General features: G+C 49.3%; 1 protein-coding gene across 1 annotated transcript; it reads left to right on the top strand.

The window, feature by feature from the left end:
- Nucleotides 1-4,494: 4,494 nt before the first annotated feature.
- DVL3 (dishevelled segment polarity protein 3) lies at nucleotides 4,495-21,541 on the top strand. The gene is made up of 15 exons (XM_049628482.1): nucleotides 4,495-4,901; nucleotides 10,189-10,258; nucleotides 10,769-10,890; nucleotides 11,012-11,121; nucleotides 11,290-11,425; nucleotides 11,607-11,700; nucleotides 11,908-11,977; nucleotides 12,602-12,741; nucleotides 12,925-13,001; nucleotides 13,117-13,184; nucleotides 13,340-13,489; nucleotides 14,065-14,196; nucleotides 14,382-14,549; nucleotides 17,548-17,763; nucleotides 17,862-21,541. Exons 1-15 carry the CDS (start codon nucleotides 4,741-4,743, stop codon nucleotides 18,296-18,298), a joined length of 2,151 nt encoding a protein of 716 aa, XP_049484439.1. The 5' UTR covers nucleotides 4,495-4,740; the 3' UTR covers nucleotides 18,299-21,541.
- Nucleotides 21,542-21,678: the final 137 nt, after the last annotated feature.

Genomic DNA, 21,678 nt, shown 5'->3' with positions numbered 1-21,678 from the left:
AGCAATGAGTATCCTAAGAACAGAGAAAGATCCTATGAAATGGCTTACTGTATGGTAAGCATTTTGCTAAATACTTTTCATGTGTTTAAACTTCACAGTAGACAATAGGTCATATCCCCATTTTCAGATGAAGAACCTAATTTTCAGAGAGGTCCTATAACTGGTCATTGATAAAGCTGGAGTTTGCCATTTTGCTCTGTTGTCCCCTTTAACTTCAACTATGAGACATGCTCTTCTGTCTCATCTTTTTAAGCTCTTTTTTGCTGTCCTAAAACCTTTACCCTATTGACACTTAAACTGTGGCAAATGTTACTGGTAACCAGTGATCCTCCTGGACATCACAGAAAATGGTTGCCATTATTCATTTTAGTTGGGTAAAAAGGAGTAAGCTGAGGAAAAGAATACTGAATTGTATTCAAGGGTGTGAATGGGCAGTACCGAGTATTTCTAAAGAGTGAAAAAACAGGATTTGGCTTAATTTACTTTTCTTGTTCAGTAAATCTCAGTTTCTGCTTTTTCATATGTAGGAACTAGTGCCTAGAGGGCATATGAAGGTTAAGGCATGGACTACTAGGAGCTGTTAAATACAAATAACTTTAGGGCATCTCTGATTTGTACCTAATGGGTAGCAGAGATTAGAGGTGGCCTATAGAACTTTTTAGAAGGAAGAGATTCCTTCCAGAAGAGTAATTAGGGAAGGATTAGAGGATTGTGACACTTGACTGGCCTAAAAGCAGGAAAGGGTAGAAGGGGATATTAAAAACAAAGCAAAGGATTTCCATTTAAATGTGGTATACTAAACACATGGGGTTTTGTTTTGTTTTGTTTTTTGTCTTACTTTTTCAAAAACCCCATTCAAATGCCAGTAATGAAATTCTTCAAAAAAGGCACATGACTCAATAAGGAAAACCAGAGGTGATCACAGTGAATAAGAGACATTAACATTTTGGAAAATGAAAAATAAATCAAAGAGTGAAAGTTGATTTAACAGAGCAGAATGAGATGGGTTCTCTCTGCTGAGGTGGTTATTAACAAGAAGCAAACCCAGTGTGCCCTTTTGAACCCAGAAGAGGTTCAGCAAAGGGGATAAGGATTGGGGCTGAGAATGGGGTGGGTGCAGGAGAATCAAAGATCTGTATAAGAAAAGGCTCCCCAGGTTTCTACCTCATCTGGTTTACCCAGGTAATTACCCCAACTGTCCTGCAAGAAATGGGAGATTTAGTCTGAAGAAATGGAGAGGAAATTATAAAAGAAATATTTATGAAGTTTTCTTAAACCCAAAAGGCAGGATTTTTCAGACTAACAGCTCATGAGTGCCCAGTAGAATGAATGAAATAGCCCCATGAAATTTCAGAACTTTAAGGAAAAGATATTAGAGCCTCTGGACTCAAGAGCAGACATGGGGATGCGGGTGAGGGGCTAGATTGGAAATGAGGGATTAAGTGAAAGTGTATGAGTGGTAGGGCTCTGAATATCAGCACACACCAGGCAAAAACAAGCTGAATAAGTGCAGGGGAAAAAAAGCCTTTCAATACTTATACTTTTTGTTTTCTCAAAACAAAAAACCATCTTTACCCTATTTGATCATCGTACAGTGAATCCTGTTAGTTAAAAAGCCCTGTACCTCGACAGAGCTTCCAATCAGCTTTTTAGTATTTCACTCTTAAATGTGAATAGACTGCCGATGGTTATCAAACATTTGAGGAAACTTTGAACATGAAAGGCAGAGACCAAAACAAAATTGAAACCGAGGAAACCATGACAAAGTAGGGAGTTATTTGAAAACCTCAGGGAGGGGGGCTAGCTATAATTATTCTCAAAAAATATTGTGTCTGAAGACAGTACTATGAAAAGGGAGAACTAGATAACAAAAATTTTTTTCAAACAAGTTTTTAGAAATTAAGTAAATTGTTTCCTACTGAGAATTGGAGGACTAGAGAACTGAATAGGATGGAGATGTTATCCATCCTTATGTAGTTGAATTTTGAGTTGTGACATTTTACCTATCCAATTGGATAGGGGAAAGGTTGGAAATAATGTTAAGAAAATCTTGCAAAAAGATGCATTCATTCAAAAATAAAAGGGAATGGTTGATAAAGGAAGAATCCAGAAGGTCCAACATCTAACAAGTTGTAAAAAGTATGGGGAAGATAGTAGTGATGTTACTAAGTAAGGAAATATTGTTGAATTTCTCGATGGAAAGGACTCACTAAGTGCCTAGCACAGTGAATAAGCACCAAGATATATCGCCATGAAATTTCAGAACCTCAGGAATAAAGGGAACTTCTAAAAACTTACAGAAAGAGTAAAAACAAGTCATGTGCAAAACCTTAGGGAAAAATAGAGATCTAACTGCTTAATAGCAACACTGGAAGCTGGAAGACAATGTAGTGATACCTTCAAAATTCTGAAGGAAAATTACTTTCAACTCAATCATGTTTTCACATTTGCAAGTTCTCAAAAGGGGTTTTATTTCCCATACTCTCAAAGTAAGCCACCAAAGGGTGTGCTTTACCAAAGCAAAGGAGTAAAAAGTATCCAGGAAATGGGGATCCAACACAGAGGAGAGGTAATTCAGAACATCATGCAGAGAAGTCCCAGGGTGAGAGCTGTGCATAGGCTGAGACATCCAACAGTGCCGACCAGAGCAAGAGAGCAGAAGGTTCCAAGGGAGAAAATGGTTGGATAATCTAATATATTTGACTATGTAAACAATATGTATTGAGAAACTTAGATTATGTAGTAAGACTTAATGGTAGATATATAAAAAAGCAAATGAAAAAGGAAGGCTATGATTAATGCCAGCAGAAATAAAAAGTTGTGAAGGAAGCATTTACTCAGTGAAAATGTCAATATTAAAATCTATACTGATTTAACCAAAAAGGATAATTTTACTATTTTAAGAGGCTAGGGGGAAGGTGGAAGAAAAATAAATCCATCAATGAAAATTGGAAGTAATATGCAATATCTAGAATGTATAGATCAAGAAATAGTGTAAGCTTTAAAAGTATACTGGGGTAGGGAGGAAAATGGGACAGAGAAATGCTGTTAAGAGCTTAACATGCACATATATTCAATTAAAAAAAAAAAGGGTATGAAGTGAAAATGCACAAGATATGTGCAGGTACTAGCAATTAGGTTGATTTGCTGAAGTAAAAAATATAGCCAGCATATTATAAAACAAAAAGCTGTAGAGGTTGGCAGTTTAGATTATGGAGAGTTTTGAATACAGTGCTAAGAATATTTGGAAGGCACTGGGGGAATGTCGAGAGGTTCCTGAGCAGAAGAGTTGTGTGGAAGAGGTACTTACTCTGAAAATGCTAATTAGACAACGATACAAAATGGAGTGGGAGGAGCCCACACTTGTTACTGTGGCCTTAAAAGACCTATGTGGTCTAGTCCCAGCCTATGTTTCCAGCCTCATCTACTACTATCACTAAAGTCACAATGGCCTCCTTGTTCCTCAAATTGGGAGAGAGTTATTTGTGCCTTGAGTCTTTATATTGGGCCATGCCCTCTGCTTGGAATGCTTTCCCCCACACCAGACCCTCTTATAGCTGCTGCTGCTTCCATTCTGTCTTAGCTCAAAGGGAAGAGGCCTTCCCTAACCACCCATAATTCTCTTCTCCCTTTTACTATCACATTGCTCCATTTTATCTTTTTCGTAGCATGTGTCACTCTGAAGTTATTTATTACAAGCTTGTGTGCTTCTTTTCAGATCAGTGAAAGTCCTGAGAGTAGTCTTACCTGTCTTGTTTTGCTTTATCCCCTACAGTATGCCTTGCACCTAAATGGACACTTTATTGAATGAATTAAAAGCTAAGGGGTGAGAAAATCTATTAGGGACCGATTACACCTAGTTCTGGTTTCTTACTGTCCCAGTCATGCACTCATTTTCATTCTTGCACTTGTTCTGCATCAATCCATTTAATAAGCCACTGCTTTGCACCTAGGTATTGTATTGAAGTTATAAGAAGAAATCAGAACTCGATCCCATTCTGTCCTCAAGGAACTCAGTTTGACAGACTCAGTGACAGCAGCTATGCTTTTCAAAAGACCCTAAAGGGCCATGTGGAGGTCACTTTCCTCCATTGATACCTGGTCAGAATCACACATCCCCCCTCCCCCCCAACTCTGGGGACCAAAGTGACCCCTGTGTTACACCCGTCCCAGGCTGCTGAGGAACAGCCGATAGATCCCCCCCTGGGTCCAGAGCCAGGGCCTTGGTGAGTCCGGGAACATAGCCACCCTGGTGAGATCTACCCTTCCTTTCTGGGGGCCTAGGCGACTGCCACCAATCTCCCCGCGGGCCTGGGACCTGAGCGCCTGAGGCCAAGCTTGCAGCTCAGCGGGTAGGCTGGGTGTCCGCGGGGCCATCTGCGGTGAGGCCAGCGCGGCTCGGCGGCGGACGGGGGCGGGGCTCGTGCTGGGGCGGGGCAGCGCCCGGGTCGGGGGAGGGGAGCGGGCCCAGCCGCAGCCCAGAACCCGGAGGGCCACGGCCACCGGAAGAGTCGTAGTCGCCAGCCGAGCCGGGAGAGTGGGGAGCGGAAGCGGCGGCCGCGGCAGCGGCAGGCGGCGCTGGGACCCGGGAGCGGCCGGAGAACAAGGGAGCTGGCGCCGCGGCCGGCTGCCGAGCGAGGCTGAACCGCTGGGCCGCGCCGAGCGCCGTCGCCGCCCGAAAGGCCCGGCCCGGCCGCCGGAGCAGGCCGCGCGCGGGCCCCGGGGCCCGAGGCCGGAGCCATGGGCGAGACCAAGATCATCTACCACCTGGACGGGCAGGAGACGCCGTACCTGGTGAAGCTGCCCCTGCCCGCCGAGCGCGTCACCTTGGCGGACTTTAAGGGCGTTCTGCAGCGACCCAGCTATAAGTTCTTCTTCAAGTCTATGGACGACGATTTCGGGTGAGGATGGACCCCGCCTCACCTCTGGGGGACCCGGGCCCCTCCGGCTTCTCGCGGCCCACTCAGCCAGTTTGGACTCCCCTTGCTACACTGGCTTCTGGCCCTACTAAGGATTCTAGGGGCGACTTGGCCATTTGGGCCGCCTCTTTCAGCTGGAGTTCCAGCCTCTTTAGGGATTCTCCTTTTGCCTCTTATGGGGGACCTAGGCCCCCCCTAGTTTAGGAGGACGACCAACTCCCCAAGAGCAACCGGAGTTCTGAGCCTCCTCACCTCCTCAGAGACCAGCGGCCCACTTACACACACACCCCCCTCCACCCGATTCCAGAGCCAGAGTCCCTAACCTTCCTCCTGCCATGGGAGCCACCTTTTAGCATAGACTTAGGATGTTTGGCACTCGGCCTTCTTCTCCATCTTTTCAGCTCCACGACTCAGAGCCATATTTGGAGTAGTGCTTCCAGGGGCTTTGCTGGGGACTTTGAACTGGAGGGAGGGGGAGTTGGGGGGGCTCAGGGACTAAGGCTGCAAGCTAAGGTCAGCAAACCTAATGTTTATTTAGCTGTCTCCCCTCCCTTGTGGGGTGTTCGGGATGTTGTCAGAGAATCAGAGTGCCTGACCCCTGAGAAGTCCCCACTAGCCTAGGTACTGATTTCCCTTCAGAACTGGGGCCTTTTTCCTCCCGATGGTGGCCAAGGGGGAGACCTTGGAAAGGGCCTCAGAGCCTGGATGGGAGGGCCAGAAAGAGTCTCTTAGTGTTCTTCATCTTCCCCTCCCTGGCGGGGTCTTCTCCACCCAGCTGCAGGGCTTTGGACAGGCTGAGTTTGGAAGCAGCGACTTTCCCTTTAAGAGGGGATGGAATGTTGGAGCCGGAAGGTTCTGTAGCAGCTGGCCTGGGAGGGGGAGCCTGGCCCATCCCCTCACAACCCCCACAACCCCCCCCCCATAACTCCCAGGGGACTGGGGGAAGGGGAGGCCCCCAGGCTTGCCTGCCCCACACTAACTGGGCACTGGGCCTGGAGGCCTGTAGGGAAGGCCTTCCCGGGGCCCTCTAGGCCTAAAGGCTGTCTCTCCTGCCCTAGCCTGAGGCCTGCACTGCTCTTTGGAGCTGAGGCCCCAGAGCTGAGTGAGGGGAGATGTTCTCTTCCCCAGTGTTGATATTTCTGGCTTCTCTTCCAAGACCCCTGCCCTCCTGGCCCTGGAAAGCAAGCATCTTCTCTCTCTTCTGCCTAGCATGTTTTGCTGTCACGTTTCCCCATGGAACTCAGGGTTTGATGAGCCCATGAGATCCTATGTGTGAGAACGCTTTGTGCAGTGGGAAGTGCTATGCATCTTCTGACCAGTCCTGTTTCTATTGTTGTTCCTACCCTGGGGTGAGGTACTTGTAGTGTAGTAATCATTGTCTGGCTTTAGTCCAGGGACAGACACTCCTGATTGGAAGATTCTGAAGAGGGATCGATCGATCTGCAAGGGGTGAGAGTGAGGGGGCAGATGCTTTGGTCTGGTAAGAGAAAAACAGAGCTGGAAGAGACCAAGATGCTGCCACAGGGTATGGGATAGGGGAAATCAGTTAGAGTCCAGTGTGCTGGGGTCATTTGCCTTAAGGGACTAGGGTAGGCCTGTGTCTCCACTCCCAACTCACCCCTGAACCCACTGGGCTTAGCTCCCACCTCCTAAACCTAGACCTCTCTGGGCTGCCTCCCACTCCGCCCGGGCTGCTATCAAGCCAGGCCTAACTACAATCATAGTTACATCTGCTCACTGTTGACTTAATACTATTCTTTAAATCCACTGTCAGCCCACTCACTCCTTCTTAGCTTGACCCAGTCAGTAATATGAAATCACAGTCTGATTTTCTATTTGTATTTCTTTCTAAAATATGTTAAAAAAAATACTTAACTATTGCATTAAATATTCATCAGGTACACCTGAAGTGATCTTGCATACATTAGTGGTACTTGAACCATCGTTTGCAAAATGTTATAGTAGACTGTTTTAACAGAGTTGAGAACAAAGCTAAAGGAGGAGATTGGTTTTGTTTTTATCCCCAGAAGGATTAATGAGCAGGAGACGTGGTAGGGCTGTCTTGTCACAGGACTAGTAGCTAAGAAGTATATATTTATTTCATGTATTTAACAAATTCTTTTTATGGTACTTTGGTATACATGCACTGATCTAAATGCTTTTCAAATCTTTATTCATTCAGTCATCTTAACAGCCCTATGAAATAAGTAGTAATATCCTCAGTTTTTACATGAAAAAACTAAAGCACAGAAAACTTAAGTAATTTACCCAAGGTCACATAGCTGGTAAGTGGCAGAGCTTGATTTTACATCAGGAATCTGGCTCCAAAGTCTAAGACCTTAATCACACAATTGTAGGTATTATTATCACTTTAACAGATACATCCTCTCCAAAGGAGATGCTGAGCCTTGGCAAACTGTAGAAATGATAGGGTTGCCACATATCCTAGCCCCATGAGACCAGGGTCGGGCAGAGGCCAGTAACCTCTGCTGACAGATGGAGAGTGGGTCAGAGGAGGAAGGCTGCTCTCCAGGCTCAGCCTCTAAGGTTCTGGCTTATAAGGCCTGAGGACTCCCCAACTCCCATCTGGTCTCCAGAAGTATTTGTCAAGCTAGGGTAAGCCCAACCCTCTTAAATTACTTGGATAATGGAGGAAGAATAAACATTTTCACCACTGAGGGAGATGGTGGATGAATATTAGAGTGGCCTTGAGCCGTAGGTAGGAACAACATGAGAAGTTGGGCCACTATGTTCCTGCCCACTCCATGTCACACACTGCCTTGCCTCTGCACTTGGTACTGAGAGCACACTCCTCTTGTCTTCCCGGGGCCAAATTTTCCCATCCTCTGGGTTTAGCTTTTAAAGTTATGACACTTTATCCTGTTTACCCTTATACCAACCCAGCTCCTAGCCAGGACATGACACCAAAGACACCTACTCAACAGACATCTGTCCAGTGAACACATCTGCTGCTCTTGTGGTTCTGACTACTTCCCACTTGCCATATACTTGTGTGAATTGTCCGTTGGACCATAACCTCCAAGGACAAGGCGGGCTCCTGGTCTGATGCTTCTTGAGGTTTTATACAATGGCCAGCATAGGATTTAAAACCTGCTGGGCTCTTAGCAAAGGCTTTTTATTTGAATGGACAATAGTGAGCAGATTTGTTTGGTCCCTGCCCTTAGAAATTTACACATAATTGGAAAGAGAGAATAGACCCTGCTAAAAATTGACACGGTTAGTAATTAGCTTTTATTGTAATCCTAGACCATGCCAGGCGTTTACAAATCCCACTTACCAGGACAAGACAAAGGCTTGGAAAAGTTAAGAAACTTCTCTGAGATAGGAGGGCTAATAAGTGGCAGAATTAGAACCCAGATTTGTCCAACTCTGCTTGGAGTGTGTGTGTGTGTGTGTGTGTGTGTGTGTGTGTGGCATGGAACTCTGAACCATTCATCTCCGTGGTGTGAGGGGGAGGCTTGTCTGAGGTCCCCCAAGGCTGCTGCTGAAGATCAGCTGATCCTTGTGAGTCAGCAGAGCCTTGGCGACCTGTCGGTGACCCCTAGAAAGAGAGGAAACATCTGTAGCGTGGAGCTGTGTGGTGGGGCCTGCTGGGGGAGTGAGTGGTGGGGACTCAGCAGCAGTTTCCCACTATAGGGAGACCCTCTCCAGAGCAGATCATAGTCTCTGCCATTTAGCCCACATACCCCATTTTCCTGTGAGTCCCAGTTCCCCTTGTGGGCTGCAAGTTTAGGGTACCCCATGGCCAGACTGGCTGGTGAGTCTGAGCTACTTCCATGTCCCTTCTTTTCAGCATGTTCTGTCTCTAGGCTTTCTGGCATCATGGGCCTGACTTGTGATGCTTTTTTGGGGTCTTTGTGGGGTTGGAAATGGTGTAGGAGCCAGAGCTGGATGGGAGGGAGAAGGGCAGGCTCAGTCTTCAGACTTGGCTGTGAGTCCAAGAATATGAGCATCACAAGGAGCCAGGCATGTTCCCAGCTCTAGGCAGAAGCTGCTCCAAGAACAAGGAAGGACTAGGCTTCCCAGCCTCCTTCCTTGCTATCTTCCCTCTCTGCTCACAATCCCAGGCACATGTCTTCCTCTTGCCATTGATGGCATCTTTCCAACTCTGTACTCCTAGGGTGTTTGACACAGTCTGGGGGTCCCCAAACTGTAGTCATAGTCTGACTTATCACCTTGATGCACCCCTCAAGCCAAACTACATGCCTGTATACACATCCCACCCCTGCCATGCCCTACATCCCTGTCTCCCCAACCCTTACCCACCACAGATCCACATCACCTCTCACTGTACAGGAAAGAATGCGAAGTACCATGGGAAGAGCATGGGTTTTAGAGTCAGGCAAGCTTGGGGTTGAATTTTAGTTCTGACGTCTTTCTGCTCTGTGGCCCTGGGCAAGTTACTGAATGTTTCTCCATTTCTTTACTCATAAAAAGAGGATATTGTCCACACAATGAAGGTGATGTGAAGATTATACATTCTAACTATAGGGAGATAAGATGGCATAATAGTTAAGAATAAAGGCTAAAGAGTCAGGCTGACCAGGATTCAAATTCCAGCTCTTCTTGGTGATGTGACTGTAAGTGAATTTCTGAACCTACTAAGTCTTAATTTCCCCATCTGTATCTATCTCAGCATTGCAGTGAGTATTAAATGAAATGAAATAAGCAAAGTGCTTAGCTTAGTGCTTGGCCCATGATACATGCCCAGTAAATGAGAGCAGTTTGTTGCTATTACCATAGTGGCAGTGGAGGATGTTCAGTAAATACCTTTTTCCCTTCTCTTTCCTAATTTCCTTTAACTCCTCATCCACACCTTCCAGAAGAATGTCAGGATTCCCAACTAAGAAGGGAAAGAGAAATAAGGGTGTACTTTTTCCTAGTTTAGGGTCAGAGGGAAAGAATAGGTCTAGCCCAAAAGAGCTATGTTGGGGCTAGGTAAAGCCCTTTCGAGATTTTAGGGAATGGCCACACTAGGGGGGACAGCAATTTGTCAGGTGTAATTTGCAATCACCTGATGACTAAGAGGACACTCTAGGGCAGCATCTGGCCTGGGCAGGGCTGGTGTCTTCCTGGTGGTGCTAAAGAGCTGTCCTTGGGTGACCCCCACTTCTGCTCCCATTTGAAAGGCTTAGGCTGGTGGTTTGATTCCCAGGTTAGGTGGAGGACCCCCTGAGTTAGGATTGTGAGGACACTTCCATTTCCACCCCAGAAAGCTCATTCTGAGACCCCCACCCTTTCCCTGCAGAGTGGTGAAGGAGGAAATCTCTGACGACAATGCCAAGCTGCCCTGCTTCAATGGCCGGGTGGTGTCCTGGGTAAGGAGCTCTCCTCAGCACCCCTCCTCCTATATTCCTATGGTGGGCTGGACAGAGGAAAAGCATTGCTAAGATTGTAGCTGGTGGTTTTATGCTTCAATATCTGAATCTTCCTTGAGTTTTCTACCTGAACTGTTTCTCCCCTCAGATTATGTAGCCTTGGTGAAAGGTTAGTTGGCCGGGGGTAGGGGGAAATGTGGGACATTGTAGGACAATGTCTCCTATGCCTTTTGAAGCACTTTGCCTCAGATTCCAGCCAACCTCTCTTTTGGACCACTGACCCTTGTTCCCTGCCCCCATGCCACTTCCAACAACCCATGCCTCCCATCCCCCCATCAGTGCTGATAGCACTGAGTCCATTCCTTGCCTCAGCTGACCTTGCACAGTCCTGTCTCTTCTTCCTCCATGTCCCCTGCTTCATTCTCCCCAAGTCTGCATGCCCTTCCAGAAGCCATCTGCTATTTCCCTGGCGCCCCTGTACCTACTACCCACCCATTCTTTCCCCATCAGTTGGTGTCTGCTGAGGGCTCACACCCAGAGCCTGCTCCCTTCTGTGCTGACAACCCATCAGAACTGCCACCACCCATGGAACGCACAGGAGGCATTGGGGACTCCCGGCCCCCATCCTTCCAGTGAGTGTGACCTCAGAGTGGAGAGGGCCCTTGGGGAAGGGCCGCATCAGCTCAGCCCAGGGCTGGGGGAGGGAGCCCCCAGCCCTGCCCCCTCTCCCACCAAGTCTTCTCTTCCCTGCAGCCCTCATGCTGGTGGAGGCAGCCAGGAGAACTTGGACAATGACACAGAGACGGACTCCTTGGTGTCAGCCCAGCGTGAGCGGCCACGCAGGAGGGACGGCCCAGAACACAGTGCGTCTTCCCTAAACAGACGCCTTCTCCACTCCTCCATTCAGCTGCCCTCAGCCCTGTTCTGAGCTCTGGATATGCCTAGCCCCGGTGCAGCCCCTAGCCCCTCCCTGTGTCTGTCCTTCCCTCCTGCGTTGACACTGTGAACCCAGCTGCCTCTATTCCCTACAGCAACCCGGCTAAATGGAACTGCAAAGGGGGAGCGGCGGCGAGAGCCAGGGGGTTACGATAGCTCATCCACCCTTATGAGCAGCGAGTTAGAGACCACCAGCTTCTTTGATTCGGATGAGGATGACTCCACCAGCAGGTGGGGCTTTGGTTTCATTGGTACTATGGGGCAGGTAACCGCCCCTCCAAGAGCCCTGACCCCTAAGGATGCTGGGACCCTGGGAGGGCTGTGGGCTTTGCGTGGGGGACTTGGGCCCTGCAGTGCCTCTTGTGGGGCAGGGCTGGGCCAGCCTGGTGGGGAACGACTGTGGGCCCCCCAGGTTCAGCAGCTCCACAGAGCAGAGCAGCGCCTCACGCCTGATGAGAAGACATAAGCGGCGGCGGAGGAAGCAGAAGGTTTCGCGGATTGAGCGGGTATGGGGCCTGAGGGATGGGTGGGGGCAGACTGAGCCCTGTCCAGGCAGATCCAGGGTGTGTGCTTCCTTAGACCCCCTCCTATTGGGCCAGGCTTAGAGCCTTAGAGGGGAGGGGGTACTGAAGGCTCTCCTTGTGGAAGAGCTAGGTGGGAACAGTGAGTTCTTGGGACCCCTACCTGCTGCTCAAGGCCTCTATCTATTCCAGTCCTCGTCCTTCAGCAGCATCACGGACTCCACCATGTCACTCAACATCATCACAGTCACTCTCAACATGGGTGAGTCTGGTGAAACAACTCTTGAACATTTATATACCAGACACTGGGCAAACTTGAGGAGGTCAGAGAGGCATAAGATACATTCCCTGCCCCCGAGGAGCTCTCTCTCATAAACATAAACTGGTACATAAACTGATCGTTTCAGTATCTCATGATCAGGGCCATGACAGAGATCAGCACAGAGAGTTGTAGAAGCAGAGAATGGCAAGGAAGGCTTCCTGGAGGAAGTGATTTCTGATTCTTATCCCCCTTCCCATTTTTCAGCCATTGCTTGTTGCTCTCTGATGTCTGTCATAGGCACTCTCTTTAGGAAATAACTGGCTATAGTGAAAAGAGCCCCAACCTTGGAATTTAAGCCTGAGTTTGAATCCTGCCACGTAATGGCTTAGAAAAGTCATTGAAGCTCTCTGAACCTCATTTGACTGTTTTGTAAAATGGGACTAAGAGTCCCTGTGGCAGAACTAACAAGGATTAAATGGAAATATTCTTGACCATCTTGAATTCAGGACCTTATTCAGGTTCAATGAATGTTAGTTCCCATCCCTTTCCACCCTTGACTGATAAAGGGCTTGGAATTTAGGTAGGAACCTTGTTCCCCTCTTAAGGTCTTATTACTCTCTATAGAAAAGTACAACTTTTTGGGCATCTCCATTGTGGGCCAAAGCAACGAGCGAGGTGATGGAGGCATCTACATCGGCTCTATCATGAAGGGTGGGGCTGTGGCTGCAGATGGACGCATCGAGCCGGGAGATATGCTGTTACAGGTACCACTGCCCACCCGGTGTGGCGGTGTGGGTGGGGAGAAGGGAGATATTCCTACCCTCTGTACCCTGCTCATTTAGAGGCCACTTCTTGGTAGGGGGAAGACCTCCTGATCCACCAAGCTCTGCTTCCCTACCCACCTCCCCAACCCAGCTGCTTATCCCACTCCTGGCCCTCTCTCCCAGGTAAACGAGATCAACTTTGAGAACATGAGTAATGACGACGCAGTCCGGGTACTGCGGGAGATTGTGCACAAACCGGGGTACGGATGGGATGGGATGTTGGGAAGGAGGGGGCAGGCATTTCTGATTCTCAAGCAAGGGGGTTGGTCTGGCCTCCACGCATCCTGCCCTCACTAGGGTCATCCTTGCTTTCAGGCCCATCACCCTGACTGTAGCCAAGTGCTGGGACCCAAGTCCACGTGGTTGCTTCACACTGCCCAGGAGTAAGTGGATGGGGGACTCAGCCCTAAAGTTGGTGCTTGGCATACATGAGCCATGTCTCTCCTTCCTTCTGTGTTGCCTTGAACCTTCATACCTACCCTGTTGGGCCTGGCAGTGGACAGGGTAGGCGGCCCCTGACCTCTCATCCTCCCTGCAGGCGAGCCCATCCGGCCCATTGACCCTGCAGCCTGGGTCTCCCACACTGCAGCCATGACCGGCACCTTCCCTGCCTATGGCATGAGCCCCTCCCTGAGCACCATCACCTCCACCAGCTCTTCCATCACCAGCTCCATCCCTGATACAGAACGTGAGTGTCCAGTCCTGCCCCCTAGGCCCAGCCAGACGGGGCAAGGTGGGAGGGACTGATGAAGGCCCACGTGGAAACTCTTGCTTAAAAGTGAGAGGGAGCTGGGAGTTCATCCTAGCTACCTCACACTGCAGCTTCCTTCAGTGGACACCTAACCCTCACTAAACAGTGTTTGCTTCTGAACCTGTATTGAGCATCCAGTGAGCCTGTTTCCTCTAGTAAAACAGGACTAATGATACATAGTCTACCAGGTTCCTGGGGGTTTAATGAGAGAATATAAGTGAAGCCTCAATCACAATATGTGGCATGAAGTAACACTCAATAAATGACTGCTGTTTTCATTATAATACACATATTCTATGCTAAGCATCTTCATTTATATTATTTCTGTCTTCAGATATACTCTCGAAATAGATATTAAAGTCCCTATTTTTACAGAGGAAACTGAGTGTCCTAGAAATCAGTAATGTGCCCAACATTGGTCCACAATTATTAGATGGTAGAGCTGCGATGCAAATTCTTCTCTACCTAACTCTAACCCCTTTCTGCCTCACCATTCTGCCTCCCACCCCTAGGCCTAGACGACTTCCACCTATCCATCCACAGTGACATGGCCGCCATCGTAAAAGCCATGGCCTCCCCTGAATCTGGGCTGGAGGTCCGTGACCGCATGTGGCTCAAGATTACCATCCCCAACGCTTTCATCGGTGAGAGGGCCCCATGGTGGGATGAAGGCCGGGGTGGGGAGTGATGGGGCAGGGCAGGCTGGGGGCTAAAGTGGCCCTCGGGCCACTCCTTTGAGCTAGAACCAGCCCCAGCCTCATGGCTCTTGTGAGGTCAGATGAGCCCAAGTCAGGTGGGCCTCCCCATCAAGTGGCTGCCTTGCCTCCAGGCTCAGATGTGGTGGACTGGCTGTACCACAACGTGGAAGGCTTCACTGACCGGCGAGAGGCCCGCAAATATGCCAGCAACCTGCTGAAAGCCGGCTTCATCCGCCACACTGTCAACAAGATCACCTTCTCCGAGCAGTGCTACTACATCTTCGGTGACCTCTGTGGCAGTATGTGCCTCCCCCACCTCCTTGCTCTGTCTCCTGGCTGGGAGTGGGGAGGTGCCCAGGGATGTGGCAGCAGACTCCAGGGAACCCATACAAAGCGTGAGCAGGCAGCTGAGCTGGGGGCCCAACTCAAGGCCTGACACAGGCCTCCCTCTCTAGTAGAAGCAGAGCCAAGTCAGGCCTTTTCACCTTCTCTGCGTCCCCGTCTTGGGGCTGGCATTTTCTAAGTGCCTGATGTGTTTCTGGCACCATGCTGGTTGTTTCTAAGCAGCATATCACTCTCAGTCCTCACAACCTCCACCTACTCACCCTTGGGTGAGGTGGATCACTATCCCTATTTTAGCTGAGGAAACCGAGACTTAGAGATGTTAGATAGTCCACCCATTCTCACAGCCAGAAGCAGAGTTAGGCCTTGGGGGTCCAGGTCTTTCTGGCTCCAGAGTCCTCATTCTTACCACCATCTGGGGCTACCTAGGTGTGTGGTATTGCAGAAACATTGTCTTAGCAAAGTCAAATGCAGATCCTCCTGTTGGCCCCTGATCAGCCTCTAAGCATCAAGCAGGTTCCACCAGGGCAAGACCTAGGGCTGGCCTGAGGCCCCACATCCCCAGCCTCCTCATACCCTTGAGGCTAGGCTGGACCTTGGGACAAAACTGGAAAAGCTGTCAGGGCCAGCTTGTAGAGGACTCTGCAAGCTGCATTGAGCAGTTTGGACTTGATCCTGAGAGAGTGCAAAGCCAGTGAGGGTTTTAAGGAGGAGAGGTCTCAGGGAACTCCCCCCACCCCCCCTTCTCCTCCTGAGCACATAGACACACTTTGGGAAGGAAGGGGAGTTCCCAAAACAGGACATTTCAGGACTTGGAGCATTCCCAGCAGCCACCTCTGCCTCAGGGAGCCTTTTGTCAGCCAAGGGTGCTTGCTGGCTGGAGTCCAAAAGCTAACCTTTGTGTGTTGTTTTTTATTTTTGTTTTTTTTTTAAGTTTATTTATTTCTTTTGGGAGAGAGTGAGAGAGAACAAGTAGGGGAGGGGCAGAGAGAGAGGGAGAGAGAAAATCCCAAGCAGGCTCCGCACTATCAGCGCAGAGCCTGATGTGGGGCTCAAACCCACAAACTGCAAGATCATGACCTGAGCTGAAGCCGAGAGTCAGATGTTTAACTGACTGAGACACCCGGGTGCCCCCAAAAGCTAACTTTTAAAATGCTTCAGATTAGGTTCTAGGGTTAGAAAGGCTGTTGCTGCAGAGCACAAGTCTGTGGTGGATGCATAGGGTTTTAGAGTTGGATAGCTCTGAATTCAAATCCTAACTCCGCCCTGACTATGTAAACATGAGTAAGTGACACTGCCTCTCATTGTCTCAATTCCTTGATCTGTAATTTGGAGGTAATAGTAGAACCTATTTTAGAGCTGTTTTGAGGTTAAGACAATGTGTATAATGCTTTTAGCACCATGTTTGTCCGACTGTAAGTGCTCTAAAAAAAGTTCTCCATTTTTCATATATTTAATTGATTCTAAGGTGAACATTTTTTTCACATTGCAATATCTCTAAAGTTGGGATACACCTTAAAATTAATGGCTTTTTAGACTCAATTCTATATGGTTATTATTACCATCATTAGCAGAAGTGAGGCCTAGCCCCAAACATCTAGGGACACCTAAAGCTTCTCAAGACAGTTGTGGTTTTTGCTCAAGAGATGTTGTTCTATCCCTGGGCCTCCTGGGTCTTCTTTCTACCCTGGGCCAAGGCCCCCAGAGGCCCAGTTCAGGGATATGCTAACAGAGGTCTTTTTCTTCTCACTGGCCAAGGTCTCCTCAGCTGGGAATGTGGCAGACTCAAAGGAAAGAGTTGGTGACCTGGGTAGCCAGCCCCAGGAGTCCACAGTTAACTCCCCTCAGGACAACAACCTGGAGGCTGAAACAGTCACCAGCTCTTGGGGCATGAGCCAAGGCAGGCCCTTGCTTCTCACCAACCCCCACCCCCAGCCCCGTGCTAGCTGCAGGCCTTAACAGGTCGATGGCTTAGCTGGTAGACTCCACAGACTGCCTCAGCCCCCTCAAATCCCCCTCTCCTGACCAGGTCACATTAATACATTGAGATGAGTGCTGTGAAGGATGAGGCCTCCCTGGGAACAGAGTGGAGGGCGCAGAGGAGGCACCTAAGTTGTTCTCTTTCTGAGCCCTTCCCACCTTCTCCAGCAGCACCAGAAAATTTATCTGGGCCAAGGGCTTTTGTATGGGGAGAATCTGAAAGGCCTATGTTCTTTCTGGCCTATAATGGGTACTTTTTTTTAGTCCTAGGTGAAAGGAGAGGGCAAAATTTCACCTAAATTTCCCCAAAATGTTCCCTACTCCTTACTAATGACTCATCTGGAAAGGTAAGAAGAAAGGAAGCAACTCTTAGCTTCTGCTCTGGCTACAATTTGGATTGACCTCAGGCCAGTCATTTAACCTCCCTGGACTTCACTTTCCTCATCTGGAAAAAATGTGATAACATTTGCATGAGGTGAAGTGCTTTGTATTGTGCCTAATGAATCGCAGGTATGCAATACCTGTCTGGTATTTATTTCAGCTTCCCACATTCCCCTACCTTTACCGTCTAAGTGAACAAAGGAGAAAATTACCAATTAAAAGTTATGCTCCTTGTGGCCCACTAAGGAAGGAGGAGAAACTGTCAAACGCTTGGAAGGGGGCCTCCCTGAGACTGGGAGTTGAGCGTAAGGATTTGGCACTGAGCATCTGAAGTGGTGACTCAGGGCCCTCCTGAGGAGGGTTTTCCTTGGGGCTGTGTCCATAGGGTCTCCCTCTCCACCATCTCAGGTGGGTGGCAGAGGGGGTGTGAAGAAGTGAGAGATCTCTGACCTGTGCCTCCTCTTATTTGGGGGACAAACTACCACTGCTGTTGGTGTCATCGCAAATGTACCCACCCTACCTAGACTGGGGGACCTTTCTCTCCTGACCTAGGGGCATGACCCAGCTCATCTGGCCCTCCCCTCCCCTCTGCAGACATGGCCAACCTGTCCCTCCATGATCACGATGGCTCCAGCGGCGCCTCTGACCAGGACACGCTGGCCCCTTTGCCACACCCAGGGGCAGCCCCTTGGCCCATGGCTTTCCCTTACCAGTACCCGCCGCCCCCGCACCCCTACAACCCTCACCCAGGCTTCCCAGAGCTGGGGTACAGCTATGGTGGGGGCAGCGCCAGCAGTCAGCACAGTGAAGGTAAGGCAGGGGGCTTGGGGGTGGGGGGTGCACAGGTGAGCCCCAAGCTTCTGCAAGATCTGAGCATCCCCCATCCTGTCCCTGCCTGTCCCCTACAGGCAGCCGGAGCAGTGGCTCCAACCGTAGCGGCAGTGACCGACGGAAGGAGAAGGACCCGAAGGCGGGGGACTCAAAGTCTGGCGGCAGCGGCAGCGAGTCGGACCACACAACCCGCAGCAGCCTGCGGGGGCCGCGGGAGCGGGCGCCCAGCGAGCGCTCAGGTCCTGCCGCCAGCGAGCATAGCCACCGCAGCCACCACTCAATGGCCAGCAGCCTGCGCAGTCACCACACGCATCCGAGCTACGGCCCCCCTGGCGTGCCCCCTCTCTACGGTCCCCCCATGCTGATGATGCCCCCTCCGCCCGCGGCCATGGGGCCCCCAGGAGCCCCTCCGGGTCGCGACCTGGCCTCCGTGCCCCCCGAACTGACAGCCAGCAGACAGTCCTTCCGCATGGCCATGGGAAACCCCAGTGAGTTTTTTGTGGATGTGATGTGAACAGGACCCCTCCCCCACGTCCATCCCACTCCCACCCCTGGGCGGTTGCGTCCCTCTCTCCATCCGTCCGTCTTTTTTACTTTGTCTGGTACCTGAAAGGGAAATAAATTGAACTAAATTCAGGCGCGCTAACTGCTCGCTGGGCGCAGCGAGGGCGGGGTGCACCCACCGATCGCCACTGCGGCCCCTAACCTGCCATCAGCCCCAGCTTGTCCCTCTGCTCACTAACTGCTGCGTAGGACTTGCCAGGATCCTTCGTGTCACTGGGACCTGACTTGCTGGTGCTGCTCCTTATTCCCCACAAACACTTCAGGAGTTACCCCAGTGGTGCCCTTGAGGCCCTGCTCACCCCCTTCTCCCCGCCTTTTCCCCCTCAGCAACCTTGCACTGTTCAGTCAGCTACATCAGCCCTCTATTAACTGCATCTCCTCAAGCATGTGTGCCAATCTCTTGACTTTTCCCCCACAATACTGACACCAAAAAATATTTGCTCCATTTATTCCTCTTCCTAACTGCCCACCGCACCCCCATCGCTGCCCCAGTCCTGCACCCTAGAACTATAGTCACTTATAATAACCATCCACATGATCCCTGCCTGTGCTGGCCTTCACTAGAGGCCCAAAGGACCCCCTTAGTTGCCTGAGCTGCTAGTGGCTTTCAGGAAGCATATCTGTTCTTCCCCTACATCCACACCCCCATGCCTGCCCTGTGTGCTGGTTCCTTCCGACCCCTAACCCTACTAACCAGCAGGCTCATCTCACCTCTGGGCCTGAAACATTTCTTTTCTTTCTTTTTTCTTCCCTCAATTTTTCCTGGGCCTGGAGCAGCCAAGAATTTCGGGCTGTTTGACTTTCTGTGAGCCCCCATCAAGGGGAGGCCCAGCCTCCGAGGAGACCAGGAACCCTGCTTCAGCAGCCCCTCAGGGCTTCCCAAGGATGTTCAGCCCCCAAACCCACACTTCAACATGTTGAGTCACTAGGCTTTGTTGGAGGGTTCCAGCCTCTCACCCATGTATGAGAGACTGTTCCCCTTTCCACAGAGTGCCCATCCCACTCTCCCTCTCTCCCTCTCTCTCTCGCCCTCTCTCCTTCTCTTTCACACGCACACATACATACACAAACACATACACATACACGTGTCTATGCAAGTTCACTTAAGCCTCAGGGCTGGTCCCTGCTCAGAGGGCTGGACCTTCTCTCCAAAGTTGTGGGGCTGGTCCCCTGACTTCCCTCTCCCCAAACCATCCACACATGTCCCCATCATCTTCCTACCTGGATAAAGCCCATAAGCTGGATCTCAGGTCAGGCTCAGCAGAGGACTCCGTAAACAACTGACAGGCTGTTCTCACCCCACTTCCTACCCCAACACCCTTATTTCACAATAACCATGATACCCCAGAGAAAGGTTGGGCAGGGGGTCTTCTGGGACCTCTAAAATGCCGGGTTTTATTTTTTACCTTATTCTACAGTTTAAACAAATCATGATCTCTTTAAGCCTCTTCTATAAATTCTCCTGGCTCACCTAAGCTTCCATACTTTTAGGACTGAGGTGTCAAGAGTACAACTAAGTCTTAAGCTCCAGGCTTTGGGGCAAACCAGGGTAGGGACATTTTAACAAATACTTCTGGAGTTTTTGGTGCATAAGGGCTGTGCTGGAAGTGTGACTCAGTCTTGCCTGCCTTCCAGGAGCCCAGGCCATGGCTTTCTGTAGCCACCACTATAGGGCTGCCTCCTATGCTTCTTTAACTTTTCTGACTCTGCCATGTTCAACTCCCTTGAGAATTCCTCCAGTATCGCTCATGCCTTCAATATTGGTGCTCCTTGTGTTCTTTGGTTCACTTCTCTTTCCTCTATATTTACTCGCCAAATGGTGTCACCTATACTGATGTCCTCAATTGCCATTGATATGCCGGTGATTCTAAAATATGTATCTTCAGCCCCAACTTCCCTCCAAATTTTGGATCTGTATCATCACCCACTGGACATCACCATGGACATATCCATATGGACTCAACTCATTCCCCCATCAAGTGTGTTCCTCCTGAATTCCAATCCTGGTTATCTTCATCACACTGTATGTAGGCTAACCAGCTAGGAACAGTTATGGGCTTAAATTCTTCCCCCATCTTTCTAGTCAGCATATCATATCCATTACACCCCAGCAATCTTTCTTGAATATGGTCCTTCCTTTCCCCTCTGCCTCTACTCTAATTCACAGGAGCATGGGATTTGGAGTCAGATTGTTCTGGGTTTGAATCCCAGCTCTACTACTTTTTGGTTTCATGATAAGAGAGTTATTTAATCTCTCTGAGCCTCAATTCCCTCATGTAAAATGACGATAATAATACCTACCTCACAGGGTTGTTGTGAGGATTTAAATTAGATATTGTACGAAAAGTGCCTAGCACAGTGCCTGGCACATAGTAGAATAGGTGCTCAATAAATGGTAGCTATTATTATTATTATTATTATTATTATTATTTACTCTAAATTGGTAGGGCATGTATTGAAGATAGAGCTTTTGGAAAGGTAGCAGTGAAGCCTTGAGTGCTGGTTCAAGAGTTAGAAATGCCCATATTTGATCATTTAAGAGGTTCAGACTGTGACCACGGTTTGAGGGAGGCTAGATCTTCATCCTGCCACATCCTGACTTCTAGCAGGACAATGCTAGGGATAATAGGGTTTGCAACCAGGTTTGCCCTTTTTTGCCCTTCTTCCCATAATAGGCTCAGCTACAGGGAAGGCAGCAGGGTATCTCTCCCTGTTGAGAAGAGCTAACAGATTTTATTTAGGTCCTGCGAAAGCCAAGAAGGCCTTTCATTTTTGAGGGTTGGCTCTGTCTCTTCTTCTCAGCTTGGATGTGAGGATTAACTCTTCAGAGAGGGCATTTCAAATTCCATGTCCAATTAAATTAAACTTGCCAACGTTTTTTTAAGCAACATATATGTCGGTCACTAGAAAGCACACAGGTCCTGGCCTTGAGGGGTCACATAGGTGTGCATAGCTGGGATAGAACAAACATTCTTGAAAAGCTTTGGCTAGTTTCTTACAAGTATTTGCCTCCTCGCTCCCTACCCTTTTCCTTGGGTCTTGATCCCTGGGAAAAGGCTCAAGTCTAGTACAAATATTTGATGAAAGAATCTTGGGAGAATCAGAGGTGGTGTTAGAAAGCAGTGAATTCAGACAAATACTTCCTCCAAGTCGTGTGTGTGTGTGTGTGTGTGTGTGTGTGTGTGTGTGTGTGAATTGAACACAGCCAGTCCTCGGACTCCGGAGACAGAAAAGGCCTACAGCAATCTGAGGCTTAACAGATGGGCTTCAACAAATGGCATTAATCCTCAGAGGCTCTCCATAAACACTGAAATAGGAACAGGAGGGATT

The sequence above is a fragment of the Panthera uncia genome, chromosome C2 (genome assembly GCF_023721935.1).
Source record: "Panthera uncia isolate 11264 chromosome C2, Puncia_PCG_1.0, whole genome shotgun sequence".
Taxonomy (NCBI): domain Eukaryota; kingdom Metazoa; phylum Chordata; class Mammalia; order Carnivora; family Felidae; genus Panthera; species Panthera uncia.
The sequence above is the reverse complement of the archived record's forward strand: the minus strand, read 5'-3'. Positions and strand labels throughout refer to the sequence as shown.